Source organism: Paramisgurnus dabryanus, chromosome 21, assembly GCF_030506205.2.
Source record: "Paramisgurnus dabryanus chromosome 21, PD_genome_1.1, whole genome shotgun sequence".
Taxonomy (NCBI): Eukaryota; Metazoa; Chordata; class Actinopteri; order Cypriniformes; family Cobitidae; genus Paramisgurnus; species Paramisgurnus dabryanus.
In genome coordinates this window covers 3212047-3235604 of record NC_133357.1, presented here as the reverse complement: position 1 = coordinate 3235604, position 23558 = coordinate 3212047, and the positions used below count along the sequence as shown (strand labels likewise).

Sequence of the window (23558 nt, the reverse complement as noted above, 5' to 3'; positions counted from 1 at the left end):
ATAATTTGATGTAAGACCTATTAGAGCGGTATATAGTCCTGATTACTCATACACACATTTTCCACTTTTCCCAGCAGTAGAGTAGGATGTATTTTCCCAATGGACCACAAACCAAAACATAAATGCCCTCAGAAGTTTCTCCAGAAAGTTTTTCCATATTATCGAAAACTTGTTCTCATGTTTACTTTTGATTGCCTACTGATACATACACTGTAGACGGTGATGCTATATTTTAACCATACAAATTGTTTTTATCTTAACTATTTAGCCGAAGAATTAAAATAGATTGATGGGTCAAGAAAATGTCACAGTCAATATTAATTCATAAAAAACACAGTTGGGCATCACAGGACCCCAGTGCTGCCCCAGAGGTCTGAATGAATAAATGTAAAGACGACACATAGAGAAATAAAACACTCAATGACCTGAACTATGTATGAAGAAAATCAGTATGGGTATTTAGGTTGGAATACGCCAGATCCCAAGCCATTGTGGTTTATGTAATAGCAGGCTGTTTTTATGTGTGTGTTTGTAGGTGGTTGAGTTGGGTGGGTGGGAGGGTGCTAGGAATCAAGGCTTGGGAAGTCCCGTCTCTCTGGTTCCTGGCAGGCGCCTACCTCTTTGGACGATGTCAGCCACCTACGTCCATCATAACCAAGCATTTACATACAAACATATTAGCACGTGGGTAGATAAAGACCACATAATAAAAGATGAGCTCCAACAAGCATTCACATAACCAGTGACAACCGAAGACACCAGGGACGGTTTTTAGTCATAGCGTACGATTTCGTAGTCCCCGAAACGACAGTGGAAACATGGTCTTCGATAGGTTGTTGTTGATAGGAAATCAGACTTCACGAGAAGCCTTGGGTGTACACATACACTTGCGTGTGTTGCTGTGATTGTTGGCACACACACACACACACACTTTAAGTAGTGTAATACATCTGTTTACTGAGAAGGTGTAATACGATCAGGCTAGCTGTTCAATGGCATCGCTCAAATAAAATTAAACACTTGAAATGAAAAAGGAAAACCCATTTTTTCACCTTGCCACCAGAAAGCACCGTTCCATTGTATCTGAACAATTGTACTGATTGTTTTCGGGTGACTCTAGAGGGACTTCAGCAAGACTCAGATGGTCATTTGCAATGTAAGACATGCTCAACTCCCACCCACCCATACACCTGCCCCCCTCTATCTCTCTCTGTCTCTGCGGTTGTGCTGCAGAGACAGGAACAATGTGGCCTTTCTTACCTGTCGAAGGTGTACATTCCATCCTTACTAAACCAAGTTAGAAAACTGTACCCCCCTCCTTCGCACGGGCCGCTCGGCAATCCCAGATTTAACTCCAGGTGCGCCCGATCACAGCGTCTGTGTTCAAACCACATCCTTGCAGTGGATTTCCTTTACATGATTACCTCAGGTAATTTCACATATAGTTCTCACCCCGGAAATACATTTATGCATCTGATAAGCGTTCGCCTGATGCACTGATATTTAAGGAGACGCCATAGATCCGGACGTGATCTGAAACCACAGTTCTAAGGGTCGACATGTCAAGGTCTATATTTGCTCAGGGAAGTTCACAGTATTCGTGGCTTAACCGTTTTGGTCTTTATTTTTGTGGGAAACGTAATTTAAACATATCGAAGTGCGAGTGTTGCATTTAGTAGGAGACTTGAGGGCAAACTGTGGGTGCTTTACAGGAAAGCTGCTTACATCGCCCATAGACCCATCCCATTTATGTGAGTGACAGCCAGAGCAGACAGTGTGAGTGGGAGAACGAGTCAATGAGACATAAGGACAGGTTGAGCACATTGCACACTTGGTTCAAAACTTGAACTGTGTCTCACTCTTTAAGTTTAACACAGGGGTCAATGGTCTCGATGCGCACAGGATAATCTCATTTTGTGAAGACTTCTGAGCCCAGAACATTAAGGAAATGCTAATAAGGTAGGTTTGTCATTTTCACTTTCTGGATTTGGTTTATATTTTTTATGTCAGTATGTCAGGCAGGTGTTTTACATAACTCTATATGCCTCACATTACAGGTTAAAACTGTGGGTAACTTTCATTTCTTTAGAAAGTTTTACACAAACTTTATGAAGGGCAAATATGTAGAGAGAAAAAAATTTGTAAACTTTTTATTGCTTTAGATACTCTTTACAAAAGTTGACGTAAGTTATTTTTTTTACTTGATTAAAGCGTTATTTGATTTATATTGTAACTAATTCATTTTACATTAAGTTTTTATTGCAGAAATTATTATTTTGGTAATACTTTATAATACTTTATAATGCTCTACAGCATTTACTGCAGTTTTGTGCCTGTTAATTTTAACATTCAACAACATGTCTTTAAAATCAAAAGTTAACATTACGTAATGCGCAATAAACACAAATGTATAAATGCTGAAAACTGTATTGATCATTGCTAGTTCATTTTAGCAAATGCATTTACTAATGTTAACAAATACAACTTAATTGTAAAGTGTTACCATTATTTAGTTTAAAGCAGAAAAATAACTTTACCTAAAATAAAATAAAACAAGCTTCATTCGTTTATTTTGTGCTTGGCTATTCTCCATTTACATTTCTGTTTGATTATTTAAATAATGATACAAACTACACTGCAAAAATACTTTGCTGGCTTAAATTTTTTTGTTAAATCAACTCAGATTTACAGTAATGTCAACAGAGATGAGTTGTCACAACTTATAAAATATAGTTGAGAAAAGTCAACTTAATTTTATAAGTTATAACAACTCATCTCTAGTCAAGATAAATAATAGTAAGTTGAAATGACTTGTAAATCCGAGTTGATTCAACAAAATTTTTTAAGGCAAAGTATTTTTATGTTTATCACAAATAATGCGAATAGGTTTAGAATATTATACTTTTTTAATTAATTAAAAAAATTACTTTCAGGTGTCCTTGTGTGGGGACGATAATAGTGGTTAATGCCACAGCTGATGTCCCACATCTCTCTCCTCTTAGAATTTAAGAAACTAGTCAAAGGAAACGTGCTAGACACTGCGGTAAAGGCAGGATATACTTACTGTATTTCGTTTAGATACACCAAATGTGACAAAAGGAAAGTGTTTTTTGAATACCTCCACGTACAAGAAATATAAGATAAATGTATAGCTCAGTGGTAGAGCATTGCATTTGGAGCGCAAAAGGTCATTGGTTTAAACCCAGGGAACACAAATACTGATAAAAATTTGTAGCTTGTAATGCACTGATGAAAGTGTCTGCCAAATGCATAAATATAAATATAGACCATTATTATTTATACGACATTATTGCTGCAATGACCTGTCAACCTTCAACCTGACATTTCTACCAGGCAGTTAAAACATTGTTTACAATTAGCTAAAGACTGAACTGCTTTTAAAATTGCATTTAATAGGAATTACACTAAACTTTCATTAAATTTAGCTCAATTTAGTTAAATTAAACAGTATTTTTTTCTTATTAACACAAGCAGGCAAAACCATTTTGCAAACAGTAGCAGAAAAGTGACATCTGAAATATTCTTATTATAGTTATGGTTGTTATTGTATAAAAGTGAAACCCATACATAAAACAAAACTGAAAACTGAGAAAAGCATTTTTTTTAAAGCACTTTAAGAGGAGAACCACAACGGTTTTGGACAAAAACAATAAAATTGTTAAGGCGAATAATACATTTGATAATATGCTAGTGAATATAAAGTATCACTTTTTAAATGTATTGAGTCTTGGTGTAAGAAAGTCTTCCTGATATTCTGATGTTTGTGGTTAGGCCCCTGTCTTCGTTTACTGGAGAACAGGCTGCCTCCCAAAAGATTGCCTTATCAAGGGTTGACATTACCATTCAAAACCCAGCTGATAGGACAATCCAACCCAATGAAACGGTGGCCAATGGCACATGACATTTGGAGTACATTGGAATAAAAACTTTACACTATCTCTGATTAAAATTTATTGGTTAATGTCTAAAATTTGAAGTTTTACGGTAACTTCATCCTCAATCTGAAGTTTAATTCGTTTCTAATTGTGTGGATATAGACAAAGTCACATCTTAGGGTTTGTGGGTCTGTTTGCTTAAATATAGGAAATGTTTTAAATGATTGTGGTGTTGTATTGGTATTGCTGTGCATTACTTCGACCACTTAAAGGGATAGTTCACTTAAAAGTAAAAATGTTGTAATCGTTTTCCCAGCCCTTAATTTGTTTAAAAGTTGTATAAATGTATTTGTTCTGCTAATCACAAACTGAAGATATCTTTAAAAATATTTGTAACCCAGCAGGGCACTATTGACTTCCATAGGAGGAAGAATAATACTATGGAAGTCAGTGGTGCCCCAGATATGTTTGGTTAAAATATTTTCTTCAATTTGTGTTCAGCAAAAATTTGAAACAAATTGATAATGACTAAATGATTGCAGAATTTTCATTTTTGGATGAACTATCCGTGTATATTAATAAACAGGATATATTTGCAGAAAGCAAGTTGCAAAATAATTATTTGTTGTTTTAGGTTGATTCACTGCATCAGGGGTGTGTCCTGAATGTGTTCGGCAGTCAACGGTGTAATTCCCCTGAGGATCAGTGAGGTGAGTATCTACGTAAGAAAAAATATCTGTTTTTTTACTTTTCGAAATACTTACATTTTCTTCCAATGTATTTAAAACATGAAATATGTTTCATTTTAAGGGACTGGCAAACCCTAGAAGACCGCATGGGGAGTTGTCAATGTCCACCAATGTCACTGGTTTCCGGGCACACCAGCATTTGGAGATGGACGTGGCCTGGCAAGAACTGATGGCCATCACAGATCTTCAGGTCTGTAAGCTGGAACACCCAGGTGCATTCATCGTTATATAACAACAACTTTAAAAACTCACTTTGACGGTACCTGTATTTGTGAAGAAATATCATTTCAGTAAAATACAGCTAGTTCTTTTCAGAGCGAAGACTTTTCTAATTTTGAGTTCTTTCTAAACGCACACATTGTGTTCAGACCTGCAACAATGGGCCAATTGAGTGATGCGAGAATAAAGGCGGACAAAGAAAGAGGGTGAGCTGTATATTGCTGACAGCCCCCTGCATAGCACAATGACCATCTGTTTCTACATGAAACCCGAGCACCCTTAAGTAAGACCTGCATAAGCTACGGGTGGCACACTCACCATGGTGGGCCGGTCCTGCAGACTAAACTTATGAATGTGCCTCTCATCCGTTACTTACAAAGTCAAGTTAATGATATTATTTGTTTTTGTTATTAAAACTGTATTTTTCTCACAGGAGTTCGAAGTACCCAATGAGAATCCCTTTGAAGCTATTCCATACCTGTCCTTGGAGCCCATGGTTTCTCAAGGTGGATATGGAATGGGTCAACCGCAGACTGAATCCATTCCAGGAACGTGCGATGCTCATCCTGCGGTGGTTTACGAAAACTCGTACTCCGAATTGATGCCACCTTATCAGCGCCTGAATCCACACATGCAGGACATGCACTATGGACACCCCAGTGGCCACGTTTCTTCTAGAATGCTCACAAATACGCAAGCTCTTCATCCGCCTCTCATGAGTTTTTTGGAGCACATGAATTTGACGACACGCAGCCATGGCATTGGAAGGGATGGCCATTGCTCAGGACAAATCAAACAAGCCTCCGTGGATGATCTAGAATCAGACTCCGGATTGTCGCTCGGTTCGAGTCCGCCCCTCGCCTCCCCAGAAAACGCAGTGCATGGGGTGCCTACTTACGTACCTACAAATGGAACAATGTGCTATGCTGAAAGTAAAATCGAAAGTATGGGGGAACGGCCAAATCTCCTCGGGTCTGTTGACTACCAACAGTCTTACAGCTCTTACCCAAGTGCTTCATTTTCAACATCCGCAAATATGCAAGCTGTCAATCAGCAGGGCCAGGCTTACACAGGGCCAGGGATGGCGGTGTTAAAGCAACCGATTTTACCTACGGCCCTACATGACCTTCAGTTAAACGCATCAAGTTTACCTAGAGTAGGTTCGTATCAGCCCCCTTACCCGAAGCCTAAACCGAGCAGCGTTCCCGCACCTCTGAGCAGAGATGAGCGACGAGCCTTTGCCCTAAAAATCCCATTTACACTGGACAAGATTGTGAACTTACCAGTGGACGACTTCAACGAGCTGTTGACCCAGTATACGTTGAACGAGGCACAGTTGGCACTTGTAAGGGACATCCGGCGCAGAGGAAAGAACAAAGTCGCGGCTCAGAACTGCCGTAAACGAAAGTTGGAGAATATTGTGTATTTGGAGAACGAGCTGGGACAGCTTAAAGCCCAAAGAGAGCATTTAACCAGAGAGAGACTGGAGTTTCAGCAGAACTTAACTATTATCAAATGTCGACTGTCGGATCTTTACAACCAAGTGTTTTCACAGCTACGGGATGAGGAGGGACGTCCTTACTCTCTTGATGAATATTCACTACAACAGACTAATGATGGCAACGTTTACTTGGTACCACGCAACATAGCCCTGGAAAATGAATGAACTTTGTAGCCAATGAAAGCAAATGTGTAAATTAGTTAAGTATTTTGACCCACTACTCAAGTATCTGTACTTTATCATATTGTACTTTTCACTCCACTACATTTCATAAATAGAAGTTGTTTTTTATCTTTAAAACTTTTAATTACTTGAGTAAAAGTAATTAAGTACTAGATTTTTAATGTAATTAAGTATTAAATGAAATTAATTGAAATGTAGTGGAGTAAAAAGTATGAAATTATGCTTTAAAAAAGAGGTCTTCAACAATTTTCAGGCCAAAGACTCCTTAATCAGCCCATTCTCATGATTTGCATATAAAAAGCACGCAAGTCGTGCAATACATACACCAAATTCTAATTTTGCATGCATATGATATGCCACTCCTTCCCGTTCCTTTAATACAGTGCATACTTTCGTGTTGTTTTATATATTGGTTTTTCTGGTTTATTACCATTGTTGCTTGGGTTCAATTCTAACCCCAACTCCAAGCGACCAAGGTTTTAAAATAGACAAAAAAATGAAGAAACCTATATATTAAATAACATCCTAAGCAAATCCCAAATCTAACCCCAAACCCCAAAATTGAAAATAAAACGATACGAAAAGATGCAGCGTATTAAGTGAAAGGGAAGGACTGACGTATCATATGCATGCGAAATTGAAATTTGACGTGTTGTACGACTTTTCACACTGCATGCTTTTTATACGCACTTGAGAATGAGTTGCCTTAATAGATAGAGAGAAGAAACAAGGTCCCCCTAGTACACTGGTTCACCAACTTTTTGGTGTGTACCCCCCTTGTATAGGGTGCATGAATTTGCGGCCCAAAGAAAATTTATAAAATGAAACAATCTTAAACGTTTGAATTAAACAAAACTTGTTAAATGATACAATGTAGTGCTGTTGGTTAGCCTTATTTTTCTGAGGTTTAATCACACAGAATTTATGATGTATTTTATAAAATGTCCCCAGTTTGAGAACCACTGCCCTAATACATCATATTATCAAATTAAGACTGCATTTATTATTTATAACACATATGGTATGATGGTTATGTTACAAAGATGATATAATCATTTTTTTGGCTTACTGCAAAAAATGATTTTCAAGAAAAAATGTTCTTAGTATTTTTGTATTGTTTTCAGTAAAAATATAAAAACATTTCTTAAATTAAGATGCTTTTTCTTGATGAGCAAAACTACCCAAGAAAATAAGTCTAGTTTTTAGACTTAAAAATATCAAATTTAAGTGATTTTGTGCATAAAACAAGCAAAAAACAAATCTGACAATGGGGTAAGCAAAAATATTAAATTTGATATTTTGGTCTAAAAACTAGACTAATTTTCTTTTTGCTCATCAAGAAAAAGCATCTTAATATAATAATTTTTTGATATTTTTACTGAAAACAAGACAACTAAGAATTTTTTTTCTTGAAAATCCTTTTTTGCAGTGTAGATAACATTTTAATTCAGCTAAATAAGATTTTATCATGGGAACATGCTCTTTATTTCTCAACCCCATTTACGGTTTTTTGTTATTATAGCTAATCAATGCATTTTTTTTATTTTACATTTAAACAACATTTGGAGGACCCCTGGTAATATCACACCAGACCCCCTGTTGAAGAACCATGCTTTAGAATTTGGTAAAGTTAAACACAAAGTACAGATACTTGATTAAAGTAAAAATACTTGAATCCTTTACACCTCTGAATGAATGGTAAAGTTAGTGTGTGAAAGGCATCACATAAGCCTCCATATTTAGAAGGAATAGTGGGTTTTAACAATTCACATCCAAGTTATTTCAAGCTAAATATCAAGTATACAATTCAACAAACCCTGCTTTAATATAAAAGCCTCAAAATATACAGTTGGCATGTTCTTACAAACCATAAAAATAGTGTTTTCTTTGGGGTTTTTGCATATTCCATGGTTCCCATTCAAAGCCAAATTTCCTAACTTTTCCTGGCTAAAAGCTGAATTTTCATGACCTGTCTGAGATGCAAATTACATTTTAACAAGCAAATTACATTTTGATAAATGCAAAGTGACAAAATCCCTGATATTCAATTACTTTGAAATTCATTCACTTCTAAAAAAACCTTCCATGACCTGTGGGAACCCTGAGATTTAAGTCTTATGCTGGAATAAATTGTCGTCTTAAGAATTTTATTTTGATAATGACATACACTTAAAAAAAGTTCCTCAGAAGGTTCACAGCACAGCATTTTTGGTTCCAAGTACATTTGTGTACATGGTTCTCTTTCTTGTACCTTTTTATAATCTTAAGAACCTTTTCTCACCACTAACATCTTTTTGGGCGTTAACAAATCTTTGTGGAGCCATTCAGCAAAAATAAGTTATTTGGTCAATGTGTGAAGTGTTTTTAAGGGTGTACATCAACCTCATTTCCAGTCTTTGTCCTCCATACACCTTAAGTTAAAGACTAGTGTCAGTAAACCTATGCAAAACCATCCTAACTTTTAATTGGAAGGAAGTCTAGGAAATACTACATTAGTCACTTATTGTTCCTCTCCCCAGCTAGATCTTGATTCAAACACTGGTTTGTGGTCTCTAAACACTTAAAGTTTCAACAGTGGTAATGTGGTTGTATCTGATGTAGACCATTTAGGTTTCCAAACATTTCTGTACATTACACACTGCATTATATGCCCAACAAAGACTTGTTCTGCTGCAGTAACCTTTAGTATCAAGTTGACATAAGACACCACATCACTTATAGTATTAAAAAAAGATTTATTGGTAAAAAAGTTAAAAACGTAATAAAATAAATCCTTTGCACAGCTGCATCTAGGTCCTAGAAAAAGAGAAATAAGAGATTAGAGGTGGTTTTAATATAAAAATTACACTGAGAAAGATCACTGTACCTTTCATCATTGCACCATTTTTAGGCTGGCATGTCTTTCCAGTTTAGAGACTTCACCTCAGATCCTAAATGAGAAAGCCAGATGCGTTATGGTCTCGTAGCTTAACACCACAAACAAGTGGGCATGCATTTTAAGTTTAAATGTGACAAATGTTCTGCACCAAAGGACTATGCTAACTGCAGTTACTCCTCCAATCACAACACTGAATGGGAAGTTCAGTTACTGTACAGCTTTTGCCAAATAAAGGTTATGTTTTACAGTTACCAGCGGTAATTGAGAAGTCTGTTCTTACCTACAGCAGTTATTAAAGCCATTTGGTAGTTGCTGTCTCTGCTAGTCTTTGTGTGGCGCCCTGCCCTCCCTGTTCTCTGCTTCGTCACAGGGCGATGATCTTGCTACTCCCTCAGCTCCTTTCCAATGGCTACACTGCTTTGCAGCCTTACGTACGCTACACTTGCAACCATCTTTTTTTTGCACATGTTCGATTTACCATGTCTTGAGATATCTAAAGTTTTGTTTGGGCTTTAAATTAATGTTTAACATTAAATTGCTCCCAAGTTTGTACTTTAGGGAGTGCATGTTTCAATTAGATCATATAAAATGTCAAATAATCTACTGTATAGCCCATAATTGACTTCACTATAACCCCCAGAACCCAAATGACTAAAACAGCAAGCTTTTTAAAAAACAAAAAGGATGTTTTATTTCACCTTGATTGGTTACATAAATCATATCCATAACTGCAAAGTAAATCTACATAAAACCTCATTGGAATGCTTTTCCATAGACAATATATAAAACAAGTCTGCATGATGACAATTCATGACGTCCCACACATGATAGCACTACTGTACACCTCTTCTGGTGGCAGTTGTAACCTGCCACACCTGTTTGGCTGAGCAGATCTAGGATGTAAACCTGCATCTGCCCTGTCACCTCTCTCCTCTCCTAAAGCACTCAGTCCTGTTGAACAATATGAACAACAAATGTTAAACTGCAGACTACCTGAGGGTGGTTTCTACACCACATATACATTTTAGCGAAGAGAATCGACTCCATGACTTACTGATTGCCATTTTTACCCTACATACTACGAATTAATCTACAAGTCTATATTCAAGGCAGACAGTGGAATAAGATACTAACCTTTTGAACTTAAAACCGTCTGCCTCCTGATCCACCTCCATATCCACCTCCTGAGCCGCCACCACCACCATAGCCACCTAAGACAGAAGAACGCACTTATGATTAAAATTAATGTATGATTGACAACTAAAAAGGGCAATGTGTCCAAAACTCAGGCAACTTACCACCATATGGGCCACTGCTCCTTCCACCACCACCTCCGCCTCCAAAGTTCCCTTTCATGGGGCCGTAGTTGGACTGCTGGTTGTTGTAGCTGCCAAAGTCATTGTAGTTGCCGCCACCACCACCAGAGCCGCCGCCAAAGTTGCCTGTACATTTGGCCAATACATACAATTATTATAGGTTGACCATCTTTTATGGCCAGTTAACATCCAGAATGAGTTTAAAAACTACTTACCACCACCACCTCCGCCAAAGTTTCCATTGCCGTTGTTGTAATCATTGTAGTTGCTGCCGCCGCCGTATCCTCCACCCTGGTTGCCATAACCTCCTCCGCCGCCACCACCACCATATCCACGGTTACCACCATAACCACCAGGACCACCGCCGCCACCTCCACCATAACCACCTGGACATTACAGAAAATTGTAAGTGTCTGGATAAGGAAATACTAGTGGTTTGGTAAAAAAAAAAAAGCCATACTCACCACCAAATCCATTGTTGTTATAGCAGTCGCCACCTCCATAACCACCGCCGCCTCCTCCTCCTCCTCTACCTCCTGGGGTAAGAAAGCAAAGATTAATTGGAAGCACTTTATAGCATAAATATTGAACAAATAAGATTTTTACTTGGACATGTACCTCGTCCACCAAAGTATCCATCTCTACCACCTCCAGAACCTCCAAAGTCATTGTTGTAGCCACCGCCGCCACCACCATTATTGCCATATCTACCAAAGTTGCCGCCACCACCACCTCCGCCGCTGCCACCCCCACGACCTAAAAAAAGTACAAGTAATGTTTGAACGCATTTTCAGGAAAGCTTTAACATTTTATGAAGATAAATAAACAAATAAATCACCTCTCATGTTCATTCCGGTGTTTTGCATTTCTTGTTTAGACAGAGCTTTCCTGACTTCACAGTTATGCCCATTCACAGTGTGATATTTTTGAACTAAGGAGGAAAATGCCAGTGTTAAAAATGTTGAACTAAAAAAAAAAAAAGGAGAGACAAATGGGACTACGGAAAAGCACTTACTGACGATGCGATCAACCGCGTCATGATCGTCGAATGTCACAAAGGCAAAGCCTCTTTTGTTGCCAGTCTTGTGGTCAACCATGATCTCAATGGCATCGATTTTGCCAAAGTCAGTGAAGTAGTCGCGAAGATGGTCCTCTTCTGTATCATCTTTGATACCACCAACAAAGATCTTTTTTACTGTTGCGTGAGCAAACGGCTTGTTTGAGTCCTGAAAAATTAATGAAACATGCAATTAGCGTTTGCATTCACACAAACCCATCAACGGGATTTGAAGAGCTGGGCAAAACTCACCTCCCGGGACACCGCTCGCTTGGGCTCCACAAGCCTACCATCGACTTTGTGAGGGCGTGCCTCCATAGCATCATCTACCTCGGTTACATTGGAATAGGTAACGAACCCGAAACCTCTGGAACGTTTGGTGTTTGGATCCTTCATTACCTATAAAGTACACATTGCCTTATTAAACACTTTAATCATGGGTTAGGGACCATATACTAGAAACAAGTAAAATACCTAACAATAAGGTACAATGCAAAACTTACCACACAATCTGTTAAGGTGCCCCATTGTTCAAAATGCGCCCGCAAACTATCGTCTGTGGTTTCAAAACTGAGCCCTCCAATGAAGAGCTTCCGAAGCTGCTCCGGTTCGCGTGGTGGGCCCTGAAAATATTCCATATTAAATTTGTAGCGTTAAATTCGTCCACTCATATTGTATCAGTTGCGTTTACTTAAAAAAATCCGACAAATGCTTAGACTCTTGAGATTTTCATTTGGCTTATTCTATTGAGGGGGAGGGTAAGCGACACCTCCGCCATGTTGGTACCAGGCCATGTGGCCTACATAACAATCGTTGCATGCAGAAAAACGTGTTTTAATGCACTTTTATGCAATTTATCATTAACATGTTGACTACATTGTGCAAGACAACACACGGCAGATTAGGATTCAGGTAACATTTAACTAGAAGAACGTAACGTTATATGTATAGTTACAGAATGTAAAATGGCGGCCTGTGCACGTTATCAGCGTTAACAAAGAGCAACAATCGTAGCTTGAGTTTGATCAAACACACAAAGAAATTCGCGTTGACCTAACCACCGCTGTTGTTTCAAAACCTTAAAAACAATATTTTAAAACAACTTACCTCCTTAGACATCCTACCGACTATTTCTCTCCGTGCTGCGCCACACACTTGTCGGTGAGAGACACAGTGGAGAGGGGGTTGATACCATAAATAGGTTATGTAAACATAGTGCCCGCCTACTGGACAGGATGATTGGTTATCTTTTCCCGCGAACGCCTTTGTTAGGAGCGATGCGAACGTCTGATTGGTTTAGAATCAAGTCAATATCTCAAACAGCCAATTGGACGACTCCCCAGGGGTTCACCAGTGAACTTACGTTATTGTATCAATGTAGGTTGCAAATGTTTTTCACTGGTTTCGACATAAAAGAAAATATTTTATCAAATGTAAAAAATATAATTATTTTAAATTATTTAGTAAAGTGAACGTTTTCTTCATCTCATTTACATATTTTAACATTTTAAAAAATGTCTACGTGTAATCAATGGCTAAATGTTTTTTTATATATATTAAAATACGGTAATAATACAATTTATAGCAGACTCTAAACATTTTGGTACCGTTTTAATGGCGCGTGCGCATCCCATTGTATGTGCTCTAGGACATTTTGGCGCGAGAGCGCATCGTGCTTAACGCGCTCTGATTGGCTGCACAGGCCAGTGGACGGATGCGTGCGCGAGACACAGCAAACTCCTGAGTGCAAGGAGACGCCACCGCCGCGGCCCCATTATCCAGCACGAACAGAAAACCCCCGAAGCTTCTTAGTAAGTATAAAATATTCAACCTAATAAATGTAAGACGATATGATTATGCATCACTGATTCCTTTGAAATTTATTTAAGTTACCTACATTTGTGTTTAAAGCTAGTATAATCAGGTAAAAATCAGCGCGGCCCGTTGTGTTGCTAAGCAGAGGTTCAATGTGTTAGCGCGCGCACACGACGATAACATTGGAATGAATGCTAAAATGGGCGTTAAAGCACGTGTTTATAACGTTACTACGCTAAATGTACAATTATTCGAGAGTGTAAAGCAATTAAGGTAACTTATTTTGCTATCATATACAGCATGGGTTCAGCGAGCCTTGTGCATTGTTTTTGCAAGCATTGACTCTGCAAGCATTGACTCGTTGAACGTGTTTGTCGATCGGTATACACGATCACCAAAACGTACTGAATCATTTCTCACACACATTTTATTCAATAGTGGGTTTTTAGTTGCACATCTATAAGTTAGTGGTATTTACTGGGGTTAGCGGTAGCAGTCCGTAACGTAAAGGGTTTGTTTAGCCCAAATGTTAGCAGTGATGCTAACACTACATTTCAGTCTGTAAACTGCGTGATTCATGTTATGAATTTTAGAGGAAGTGTTTTGTTTATTTGATATAAAGTAACATTTGGCGAGATGATACAGTTTATTCTGTTTGTTGAAAGTTGAAAATATGGTAATATTTGATCTTTTATAATTGTTTGTCCTTGCATGCTTGATCTTTTGCTGGCATTGAGATAAAAAAAAACAATGGCTGGATTGTTTTATTTATAGTACAAGGTTAAATTAAATGTTTGAAATTGTAAATTAATTTTAAAACGAGGTGCACGGCCAGTATGAATGCCAAGATTTTTATTAGTTTTTCACACTGCATGCTATGTTGTATGCAGCATGCTTTTTCCTATTAGCTGGCCATTTCTGTCTGATCCCATGTATTCAGCATCTATTATGATTATGTGCTTAAACCTTTTTGCAGTTTTTGAAACTTAATTTTGTTAAATTTTTAATGTATAAAATTATGAATGAAGAGATGCAATTGACATCATGCATATTTTTCCTGCAAACATATGTTGCATTAAATTCACTTTGAACTTTGTTTACTCAGGGAAGTTGTGTTTGAACGCTTAAACCCCAAGATCATCTTTGTCCTGAGATCACAGCCTAAAACCTAAAACAGAAGTGAGTGCAAAAAAATTATAAATATCAACCTAATTTTCATTAAACTCACGTATAGCTGTAACGCTTAATTCAATTCCTTTAACTCTTTCAGTTGGACAGTTTTCTTTGTGAGCCGGCAAGCAGACAGCCACTGTTGCTTACGCAAAAGTAAAGGTTCAAAATCAGAAATGGGAAAGAAGACCCAGAACCGTGAAGATGAGGGTTCTGCCTCCTCAGAAGAGGAAGAGTATGTGGTGGAGAAGGTTTTGGACAGGAGAGTCGTGAAGGGTCGTGTTGAATATTTCCTTAAGTGGAAAGGCTTTACAGAGTAAGTCAACATTTCCCCTTTCAATATTAATTGCTTAATGTTTGTCTGCATCTTACGATATGAGGAAATGTAATACTTTTTCCATCCATGACTCTGCAGCAAACACAACACGTGGGAACCAGAAAAAAACCTGGATTGTCCTGAGCTTATTTCTGAGTTCATGAAGACGTACAAAAAGGGAAGCAGTGGGAGCACACCCACTAGTAAGACCCCCATCACCGGCTCTTCTGCAGCCCGGTCCAAAGACAGCAGCAGCAGCAGCAGCAGTAGCAGCACCAGCAAGAGGAAAAACTCAGAGGAGGAGAATGGCAGTGGTAGCAAACCCAAGAAGAAGAAAGAGGTAATGCTTGCCTAACTGTGTGTGTTGGGTTTAGTTACATTTACATTGGTTTTGGGGTCCTGAAAATGGGAACTTTTGAACGCGGATTCAAATGCTAGTTTTTGCAAACAATACGTAGTCATCTTCATGCAAACCACATAACTGCAAATCCGTGATAATGAACGCACGTGTGGTAATTCAATCTATTGTTATGCGCATCTGTGTTTTTGCTGCCCAAAAAGTTTACAAAGTTGTTCCTTAAAGGGGACGTTTCATAAAATCTGACTTTTTATGTTTAAGTGCTATAACTGGGTCCCCAGTGCTTCTATTAGTGTTGGGCGATATGCCCCATTTTGAGATCGTCCTATCGTCAGCCTGTGAGATGGGCGATACACGATAGTATCGGGGGGCGGGGCAGTAGTTTACTCATTTATTTATTTGTTCATTTATGACAAGACTTGATTGGTGGAAAAAAGAACAAGAGCAACACCGTCATGAATGCATCTTTCTTAAAACTAATGCCATTAATCTGAGTGCGTCATTAAAGCCCAGACGCTCTTTGCGTGCCAGAGAGCGAGAACAGGACACGCTCTGGTTTTAACTCTCTGCGCGCTAACAACCTCTCTAGTACAAGGAAATGTCAGAGATAGGGCTGCTCAATTATGGGAAAAATCATAATCCTGATTTTTAACACGATTACTTAATGACTGTAAAAACATGCACCTGCGCAGACACACGCAGCGCACATAAAAATAATTAAATGCATTTGTTTAGTGCTGTTGCAGAAGGTTACACGTGTCAAGCAGTGGTGCTCTCAGAGGTGCCTTTTTAAACACACTGGTCCAGCGGAACACAATCATATTTTAAACACGAGGGATGTATTGCTAAAACTCCTTGAAAAGCATATCATAAACAGGATTACTATCTGACTTCAAGTTCAGACAGAGCGCAGCTATCTGCACGTAAGCGAGAGTGGCGCCAATATGCAGCGGGTTATATTTTAAACAAAAGGAATAGTTTGCCTCAGCTCGCATGAAACGCATTAAACCGCACAAATACATAAGGATTACTACTTCAGTTTATGTTTAGACTTCGGACAGATGCGAGAGCGCGTGCATGTGAGACAGAGGGAAGCGTAGCTGCTCATCCACGCGCTGGATTTAGGTGCTAGAACGAGTCCGAGACGCGCGCATTAAGTGCATCTGCGTGCAAGAAGGAACTCTCTCTCTACAAGCTCTCCGCGTAAAGTGAAGCACAAACCCTCATGCGAGGAAAAGCATGCAAAACTATGATGATGATGATAATAACAACCATTCGCCAACTATCGTCATGACTATCGCCATGAAAGCCTGCCATTGGCGATATGTCGGACGATCGTCGATACACGATACTATCGTCTATCGGCACAACACTAGCTTCTATCAACCCAAAAATAGGTCATTGAAATTTGCTCCCCTTGTGATGTCAGAAGGGGATCTTATTTTATTAATACCACCCTTTAATCTGCAACTATCTTACCACAGGACTGCCATTTAGTGCAGTGAAAGAGAGAGAGAGAAAATAATGGACAGCACAATTGAGTTTCAATTGCAACAAACCACCATTATGGCAATCAGTGTTTGCATTTTATCAGCTCATTTGCATTTTAAAGGACACAACCAAAAACTGCAAAAAAAGAATTCGCACATACAAAGTGCCAATTTTAACATGCTGTAATCACTTTTCTGTGGGGTATTTTGGGCTAAAATTTCACACATTTACTCTGGGGGGCACCAAAGATTTATTTGTCATCTTAAAAAAGTCTGGTCAAATGTACCCTTTAATACACCAAGGTCACTTGTATTGATAAATCTATCTCATCGTACATCTAAAAAAAACAGCTTGATGCTTTCATCATGATTTTGTATAATTTTCGATCTGTAAATGATTGCATATGTTTGCTGCCGTGTAGTGTTTCTTTACAAATTAGCATCGGCTGCTATGGATAATTTACACATCTTTTTGACAGCATTATCTTGTGTACATACAATTTTCAGCAGTGCAAAGGATAAACTTTTCAGTTTATACTACATTGTTGTCATGTAAATTTAGCAAAGTTTTTTAGCATCATCTTTGTTCCTTTAGGATGAGATTCTTGTAGCAAGAGGATTCGAGCGAGGTCTAGAGCCAGAGAAGATTATTGGAGCAACAGACTCCTGTGGAGACCTAATGTTCCTTATGAAATGGTAAGTACTTGGTTTTGGCAATTTTTACACACTTTTTATTCCATTAACTTCCATTTATACGCATGTGAATCCGTCAGACCGGAAATGGAAGCTTGTTCAAAGATATTTTGAGGCGTACCAAAGTTCAAGTCCGGTGAAATCTAACCTGAGTATTTGTATTATGTGGAGACATGTGACCAGTTGAAAAAATGGTACGTCGTGGCATCACCTATCTTTCTATTAAAAAGCAAAAATTGGCAAAGTGCTCCCTACCCATATTTGCATAATTTCTTGCACAAAGTCAGTGTGACCGCTCCTTTAGTCCATTTAGTGTGTGAGTTGCCCACCAAAACACATTCTATTAATAGCCTCAACTTTAATATTTATTTATTACCCTTTTTAATATTAGCTTGGCTTCTTTTATGTATAAGGGGTCCCAAAATATAAATGCATAGATTCACGTCATTGAAAGTGCTTGAATCTATATTATGCAAGAGGTTTTCTGGGGAAAAAAATCTGTATTATTCCCTGTGTAGTGTAGGATAATATCATAAAAATTCTAAACTTTAAGCACACGTGCTAACTTGTTCGCTTTAAATGCTTGTATCTTCTTTATGCAAATGTTGATTCACCAAAATGCTTTTTTTGCATAGTTGTGTTTGTCACATGAAAACGTCTTGGGTTAAGTATGTAACTGTTGTTCCCTGAGAAGGGAACGAGACGCTGCGTCTCCCTTGCCATACTTCCTGCGTCCCTGTAATGCCATCTTTGGCAATATTTCAGATAGTGGTAAACTTCCGGCTCCCGTGTCACTCTGTCTTTGTCGTTAAGCCTCACCATTGGTTGAATTTGACATAAACTTTCAGACGCACTTACCCCTGGAGCCGTCCCCAAAGTGTCACCGCAGTGACGCAGCGCGAGGTCCCTCGAAAGGGAACTGTAACAATGTATCTTAAAAGGTAACACGATGTAGCTCTCACTTGAAATGTGTCCCCACATTTAGTTCTTGAATTTGAGGTTAACTAAGGTGTGTGAACCCTGGTGTATGTTAACATCTTTAAACAATGATAAAACATATCAAAAAAAGTTTTAAGTAGACTATCTAAAAAAGTATCCCTCCTGATTGTTTTATCCATTGTAGTAGCACTTGCTCACAAAAAGTTTGGAGACCCCGGTCTATTGTCTTATGTCTGATAAGCTGCAAACTGTCCCATTCATGTCTCTTTGTCTTAAGCCCCCTCACATTTACATACCTGCCCTGTGTGAGACTCACTAATGCCCCCCCCATTCAATATACTTTTGTCTTCATTCTGCACTCGTTAACACCCATTACCCTTCCCCATTAAAATCTATTTCTGCCAATGTTTCATCACAGGAAAGACTCGGATGAGGCAGACCTTGTGCTTGCAAAAGAAGCCAATCACAAGTGCCCGCAGATCGTCATCGCCTTTTACGAGGAGCGTCTGACTTGGCACGAAGATGGTGAGAAGAAGGAGAAGAGTGCCGCAGCAGTTTAAAGGACCCGAGGGGGAGGAGGAGGGGAGAAACTAAGTCCTCCTAACTTCGTCCCCTGTGTCGCACCAGCGACACTCTTTTAGCCAACTTTTAACGGACCATTTGAAAGAGGAACGGCCAGCTAGTGAAGGAGGTTACTGCCCATCATGACGGCCTCCGTCCAACCTTCATGATAAACATCTCACCATTCTTGAGGCATCTTCGAAAGGTCGTAGAGAATAATGGGTGCCGCATTGGTGGAATGTGATATTTTTCTTATTCTCTCTGATCTTCCTTCTGTTTTGAACATGATTTGTGTATTTGTGCCCCTACAACAATGTTCTTATGATGTGTTGTGTGCTAGTATAGATGTGCAACCCGTACACGGCGAAGTTTTAATTTGTAGTATCGCTCGACATGACTGAATCTATCTATCAGTTTTACATCTATAACCCTGGATGGATTTTGAAAGCAGCATCCCTGTCCATGTTTTTTTCCTTTCGATCTCCCTTTTCTGCTTGGTTGTAAAGTTATTTTCAAACTAAGCTAATAATGTTTTATCTGGGCCAAAATGATGTCCTTGTTTGCTTATAAACTTACATTAAAGCAGAATTCAATGTACAGTTACTTGATTAAAGTTCATAGATCTGATCAGGCATTGGTATCAGTTAAATGATTCCTCTAACGTGTGAATCTAACAACAACAACATTCCTAGTTTCAATATTGGCCTTTTAAGCCAATCCTACCATTTTAACTAATCAGTATTGCTTACCAAGAAGGACAGACAATCTTTGTTATGCAAGTGTGAAATGGGAGATAATTTTTTTTTAACCTGTTTTTCACACTTGTTGAACACATTTATTTAGGTGATGAGTCTGACAGCATACCCCCTCTTGTGGCTGATTGGGTGAACACATTCCCACCATCGCCCTGTTAAACAAAACCGTCTGATAGTTTCACCATATGTCGGGTTTTTAATTTGAACCTAGAGTTGGATCAATAAAATGCTGTTTATCAAGGTTATGTGACCACACTAGAGGTTTGTTTTTAGTAGTTGTTTTCATTGTTAAACCACTGGATCGAAGATACCTTAGATGAGTCTACAGGACTGGCCATGTATTATTTTCAAAGGGGAAATAGTTTATGTATGGATGCAATCCTCTTTAACAGTTTTTGATTTGGTTATTCGCTAGTTTCATTAAATGAGATGGAATTGTTGTAAAGAGAAAAAGGTTTTAAAAACGTTCAAACGGGCATGACAAGTTTTTCTTTCTTTTTTTTAGGGGTGATATGGTTTTTGTTGTATTACAAAAGGACCTTCCCTGCCATGATCATTTAAAGATAAAGATTACTCAGTTCTAGTAGTTGTTTTTAATATGTGCATCATTAGATGTCTTTTACTGTTAAGTGCACAGCCTTTTTATGTCTTGTACCAAATTGTAGTAAAACATAGTTTTCAACACCAATTGTTGGAAATTTTATGGAAAATCCTGGATCTTTGACTCTTAGTCACGTGAGAAATAAACTTCATCCTAACTGTATGAGATTGTTTCAAAATTCATCCACCATTGGACAAAAAACCCTGAAAAGCAGTGCTCATGTTTACCAGCAGATGTCATAATGGAGCAGTCCTCATCCTCTTCAGAAAAATTATGACAAACAAAATGCTTCAAAATGATGATCGTAAATCTGATGGTAATCTAGAAAAATTTGATTTCATTAAGTACCTGTACTTTATCTGCTTTTATATCCAAATTACAAGTGCAAGAATTGGCTTTTATGCAAATAAAGTGTTTTTAACTTGATAGCATTTTACAGCATTTAACTTTACTTAAAGGGATAGTTCACCCAAAAATGTAAGTTCTGTTATCATTTATTCACCCAATTTAATCCAAATCTGTTTATATTTCTTTTTTTTTTCTGCCGGACACAACATATTTTAAGCACTGTTTGTAACCAAACGGTTTTAAGGCACCATTGACTTCCATAGTAGTAATTTTTGTCCTACTATATAAGTCAATGGTGCTCTTGCTTCTTGCTTGATTACAAATATCTTTGTGTTTGGCAGAACAACGAAATTTAAACATGCTTGAAACAACTTAAAGCTGAGTAAATTACAGAATTTTCATTTTTGGGTGAACTGCTCCTTTAAGAAGGCAGCTCGTATATCTACTTAATGTCTGACTTGATTATGTTGGCATTTAGGATCTGTTTAAAGGATTAACTCTTAATGTAAGAATTAAATTTAATGTCTAATACCAAATTGTTTTAAACAAGGAGCACAAGTTATTTTGAGCAATGTTTGTAACCAAGCGGTTTTCAAGCACCATTGACTTCCATAGTATTTTTTTGTCCTACTATATGGAAGTCAATGGTGCTCCTGCTTCTTGCTTGATTACAAACATCTTTGTGTTCGGCAGAACAATGAAATTAAAACAAGTTTGATACAACTTGAAGCTAAATATATTACATTTTTGGGTGAACTATCCCTTTAAGGAGGCATGTATATCTAATTAATGTCTAACTTGATTATGTTGGCATTTAGGATCTGTTTAAAGGATTTACTCTTAATTTAAAAAATTAATGTATAATACCAAATTGTGTTAAACCAGGAAGACGAGTTATTTTGAGCAATGTTTGTAAACAAGCCATTTTAAAGCACCATTGACTTCCCTAGTATTAATTTTTGTCCAACTATATGGAAGTCAATGGTGCTCTTGCTTGATTACAAATATCTTTGTGTTTGGCAAAACAACGAAATTTAAACCGGTTTGAAACAACTTAAAGCTGAATAAATGACAGAATTTTCATTTCTGCGTGAACTATCCCTTTAAGGAGGTAGCTTGTATATCTACTTAATGTCTGACTTGATTATGTTGGCGTTTAGGATCTGTTTAAGGGATTTAATCTTAATGGAAGTATTTATTTTAAATGTCTAATACCAAATAGTTTTAAACAAAGAACACAAGTTATTTTGAGCAATGTTTGTAACCAAACAGTTTTGAAGCACCATTGACTTCCAATGTATTTTTGTCCTACTATATGGAAGTCAGTGGTGCTCCTGCTTCTTGCTTGATTACAAATATCTTTGTGTTCGGCAGAACAATGAAATTAAAACAAGTTTAACACAACTTAAAACTGAGTTAATTACAGAATTTAGATTTTTGGGTGAACTATCCCTTTAAGGAGCTAGCTCGTATATCTACTTAATGTCCGACTGGATTATGTTGGCGTTTAGGATCTGTTTAAAGGATTCAGTCTTAATGTAAGAATTTATTTTAAATGTCTAATACCAAACTGGATTAAACGTGGAACACAAGTTATTTTGAGCAATGTTTGTAACCAAACGGTTTTGAAGCACCATTGACTTCCATTGTATTTTGTCTTACTATATGGAAGTCAATGGTGCTCCTGCTTCTTGCTTGATTAAAAATATCTTTTATGTTCAGCAGAACAACAAAATTTAAACCGGTTTCATACAACATAACGCTGAAAAAATTACAGAATTTTCATTTTTGGGTGTACTATCCCTTTAAGGAGGTAGCTCGTATATCTACTTAATGTCTGACTGGATTATGTTGGCGTTTAGGATCTGTTTAAAGGATTTACTCTTAATGTAAGAATTTATTTAAAATGTCTAATACCAAATTGTTTTAAACAAAGAAAACAAGTTATTTTGAGCAATGTTTGTAACCAAGCGGTTTTGAAGCACCATTGACTTCCATAGTATTTATTTTTGTCCTATATGGAAGTCAGTGCTGCTCCTGCTTCTTGCTTGATTACAAATCTTTGTGTTCTGCAGAACAACGAAATTTAAACAAGCTTGAACCAACTTAAAGCTGAATAAATTACATTTTTGGGTGAACTATCCCTTTAAGGAGGCATGTATATCTAATTAATGTTTGATTTGATTATGTTGGCATTTAGGATCTGTTTGAAGGATTTACTCTTAATGTAAGAATTTATTTTTAATGTCTAATACCAAATTGTATTAAACATGGAACACAAGTTACTTTGAGCAGTGTTTGTAACCAAACGGTTTTGAAGCACCATTGACTTCCATAGTATTTTTCTTTCCAACTACATGGAACTCAATGGTGCTCCTGCTTCTTGCTTGATTACAAATATATTTTATGTTCGGCAGAACAACAAAATTTAAACAAGTTTCATACAACATGAAGCTGAATAAATTACAGAATTTTCATTTCTGCGTGAACTATCCCTTTAAGGAGGTAGCTCGTATATCTCCTTAATGTCTGACTTGATTATTTTGGCGTTTGGGATCTGTTTAAAGGATTTACTCTTAATGTAAGAATTTATTTTTAATGTCTACTGCCAAATTGTATTAAACGTGGAACACAAGTTATTTTGAGCAATGTTTGTAACCGGTTTTGAAGCACCATTGACTTCCATAGTATTTTTGTCCTACTATTTGGAAGT

The 23558-nt window shown here is 37.6% G+C and overlaps 3 protein-coding genes across 9 annotated transcripts; 2 read left to right on the top strand and 1 right to left on the bottom strand.

Moving 5' to 3' along the window:
• Positions 1-1549: 1549 nt before the first annotated feature.
• Positions 1550-9677, top strand: nfe2 (nuclear factor, erythroid 2). 4 transcript variants are annotated; one of them, XM_065285313.2, is made up of 4 exons: positions 1550-1959; positions 4531-4606; positions 4707-4835; positions 5298-9677. In XM_065285313.2, exons 2-4 carry the CDS (start codon positions 4562-4564, stop codon positions 6528-6530), a joined length of 1407 nt encoding a protein of 468 aa, XP_065141385.1. In that variant the 5' UTR covers positions 1550-1959; positions 4531-4561; the 3' UTR covers positions 6531-9677. The 4 variants fall into 4 exon arrangements, with proteins under 4 accessions (XP_065141385.1, XP_065141388.1, XP_065141386.1 ...); XM_065285316.2 differs by lacking the exon at positions 1550-1959 and having other exon boundaries at positions 4591-4606; positions 4707-4857; XM_065285314.2 differs by lacking the exon at positions 1550-1959 and having other exon boundaries at positions 4591-4606; positions 4707-4857; positions 5014-9677.
• Positions 9276-13040, bottom strand: hnrnpa1b (heterogeneous nuclear ribonucleoprotein A1b). Of its 4 annotated transcripts, XR_010543850.1 has the most exons (12): positions 12907-13040; positions 12303-12422; positions 12052-12198; positions 11758-11968; positions 11581-11673; positions 11361-11498; positions 11207-11278; positions 10958-11128; positions 10725-10868; positions 10561-10637; positions 9415-9478; positions 9276-9344 (listed from the first exon to the last, which is right to left on the bottom strand). XR_010543850.1 is itself a non-coding variant. In XM_065285318.1 (11 exons), the coding sequence occupies exons 1-10, from the start codon at positions 12916-12918 to the stop codon at positions 10570-10572; spliced, it is 1176 nt and encodes a 391-aa protein (XP_065141390.1). In that variant the 5' UTR covers positions 12919-13040; the 3' UTR covers positions 9276-9478; positions 10561-10569. The 4 variants fall into 4 exon arrangements, 3 of the variants coding, with proteins under 3 accessions (XP_065141390.1, XP_065141391.1, XP_065141389.1); XM_065285318.1 differs by having other exon boundaries at positions 9276-9478; XM_065285319.1 differs by lacking the exons at positions 9276-9344; positions 9415-9478 and adding an exon at positions 10092-10377 and having other exon boundaries at positions 10961-11128.
• Positions 13041-13465: 425 nt separating this feature from the next.
• On the top strand, positions 13466-20659 carry cbx5 (chromobox homolog 5 (HP1 alpha homolog, Drosophila)). Its single transcript, XM_065285320.2, has 6 exons — positions 13466-13610; positions 14720-14793; positions 14885-15100; positions 15200-15440; positions 17544-17644; positions 18999-20659. Exons 3-6 carry the CDS (start codon positions 14961-14963, stop codon positions 19138-19140), a joined length of 624 nt encoding a protein of 207 aa, XP_065141392.1. The 5' UTR covers positions 13466-13610; positions 14720-14793; positions 14885-14960; the 3' UTR covers positions 19141-20659.
• Positions 20660-23558: the final 2899 nt, after the last annotated feature.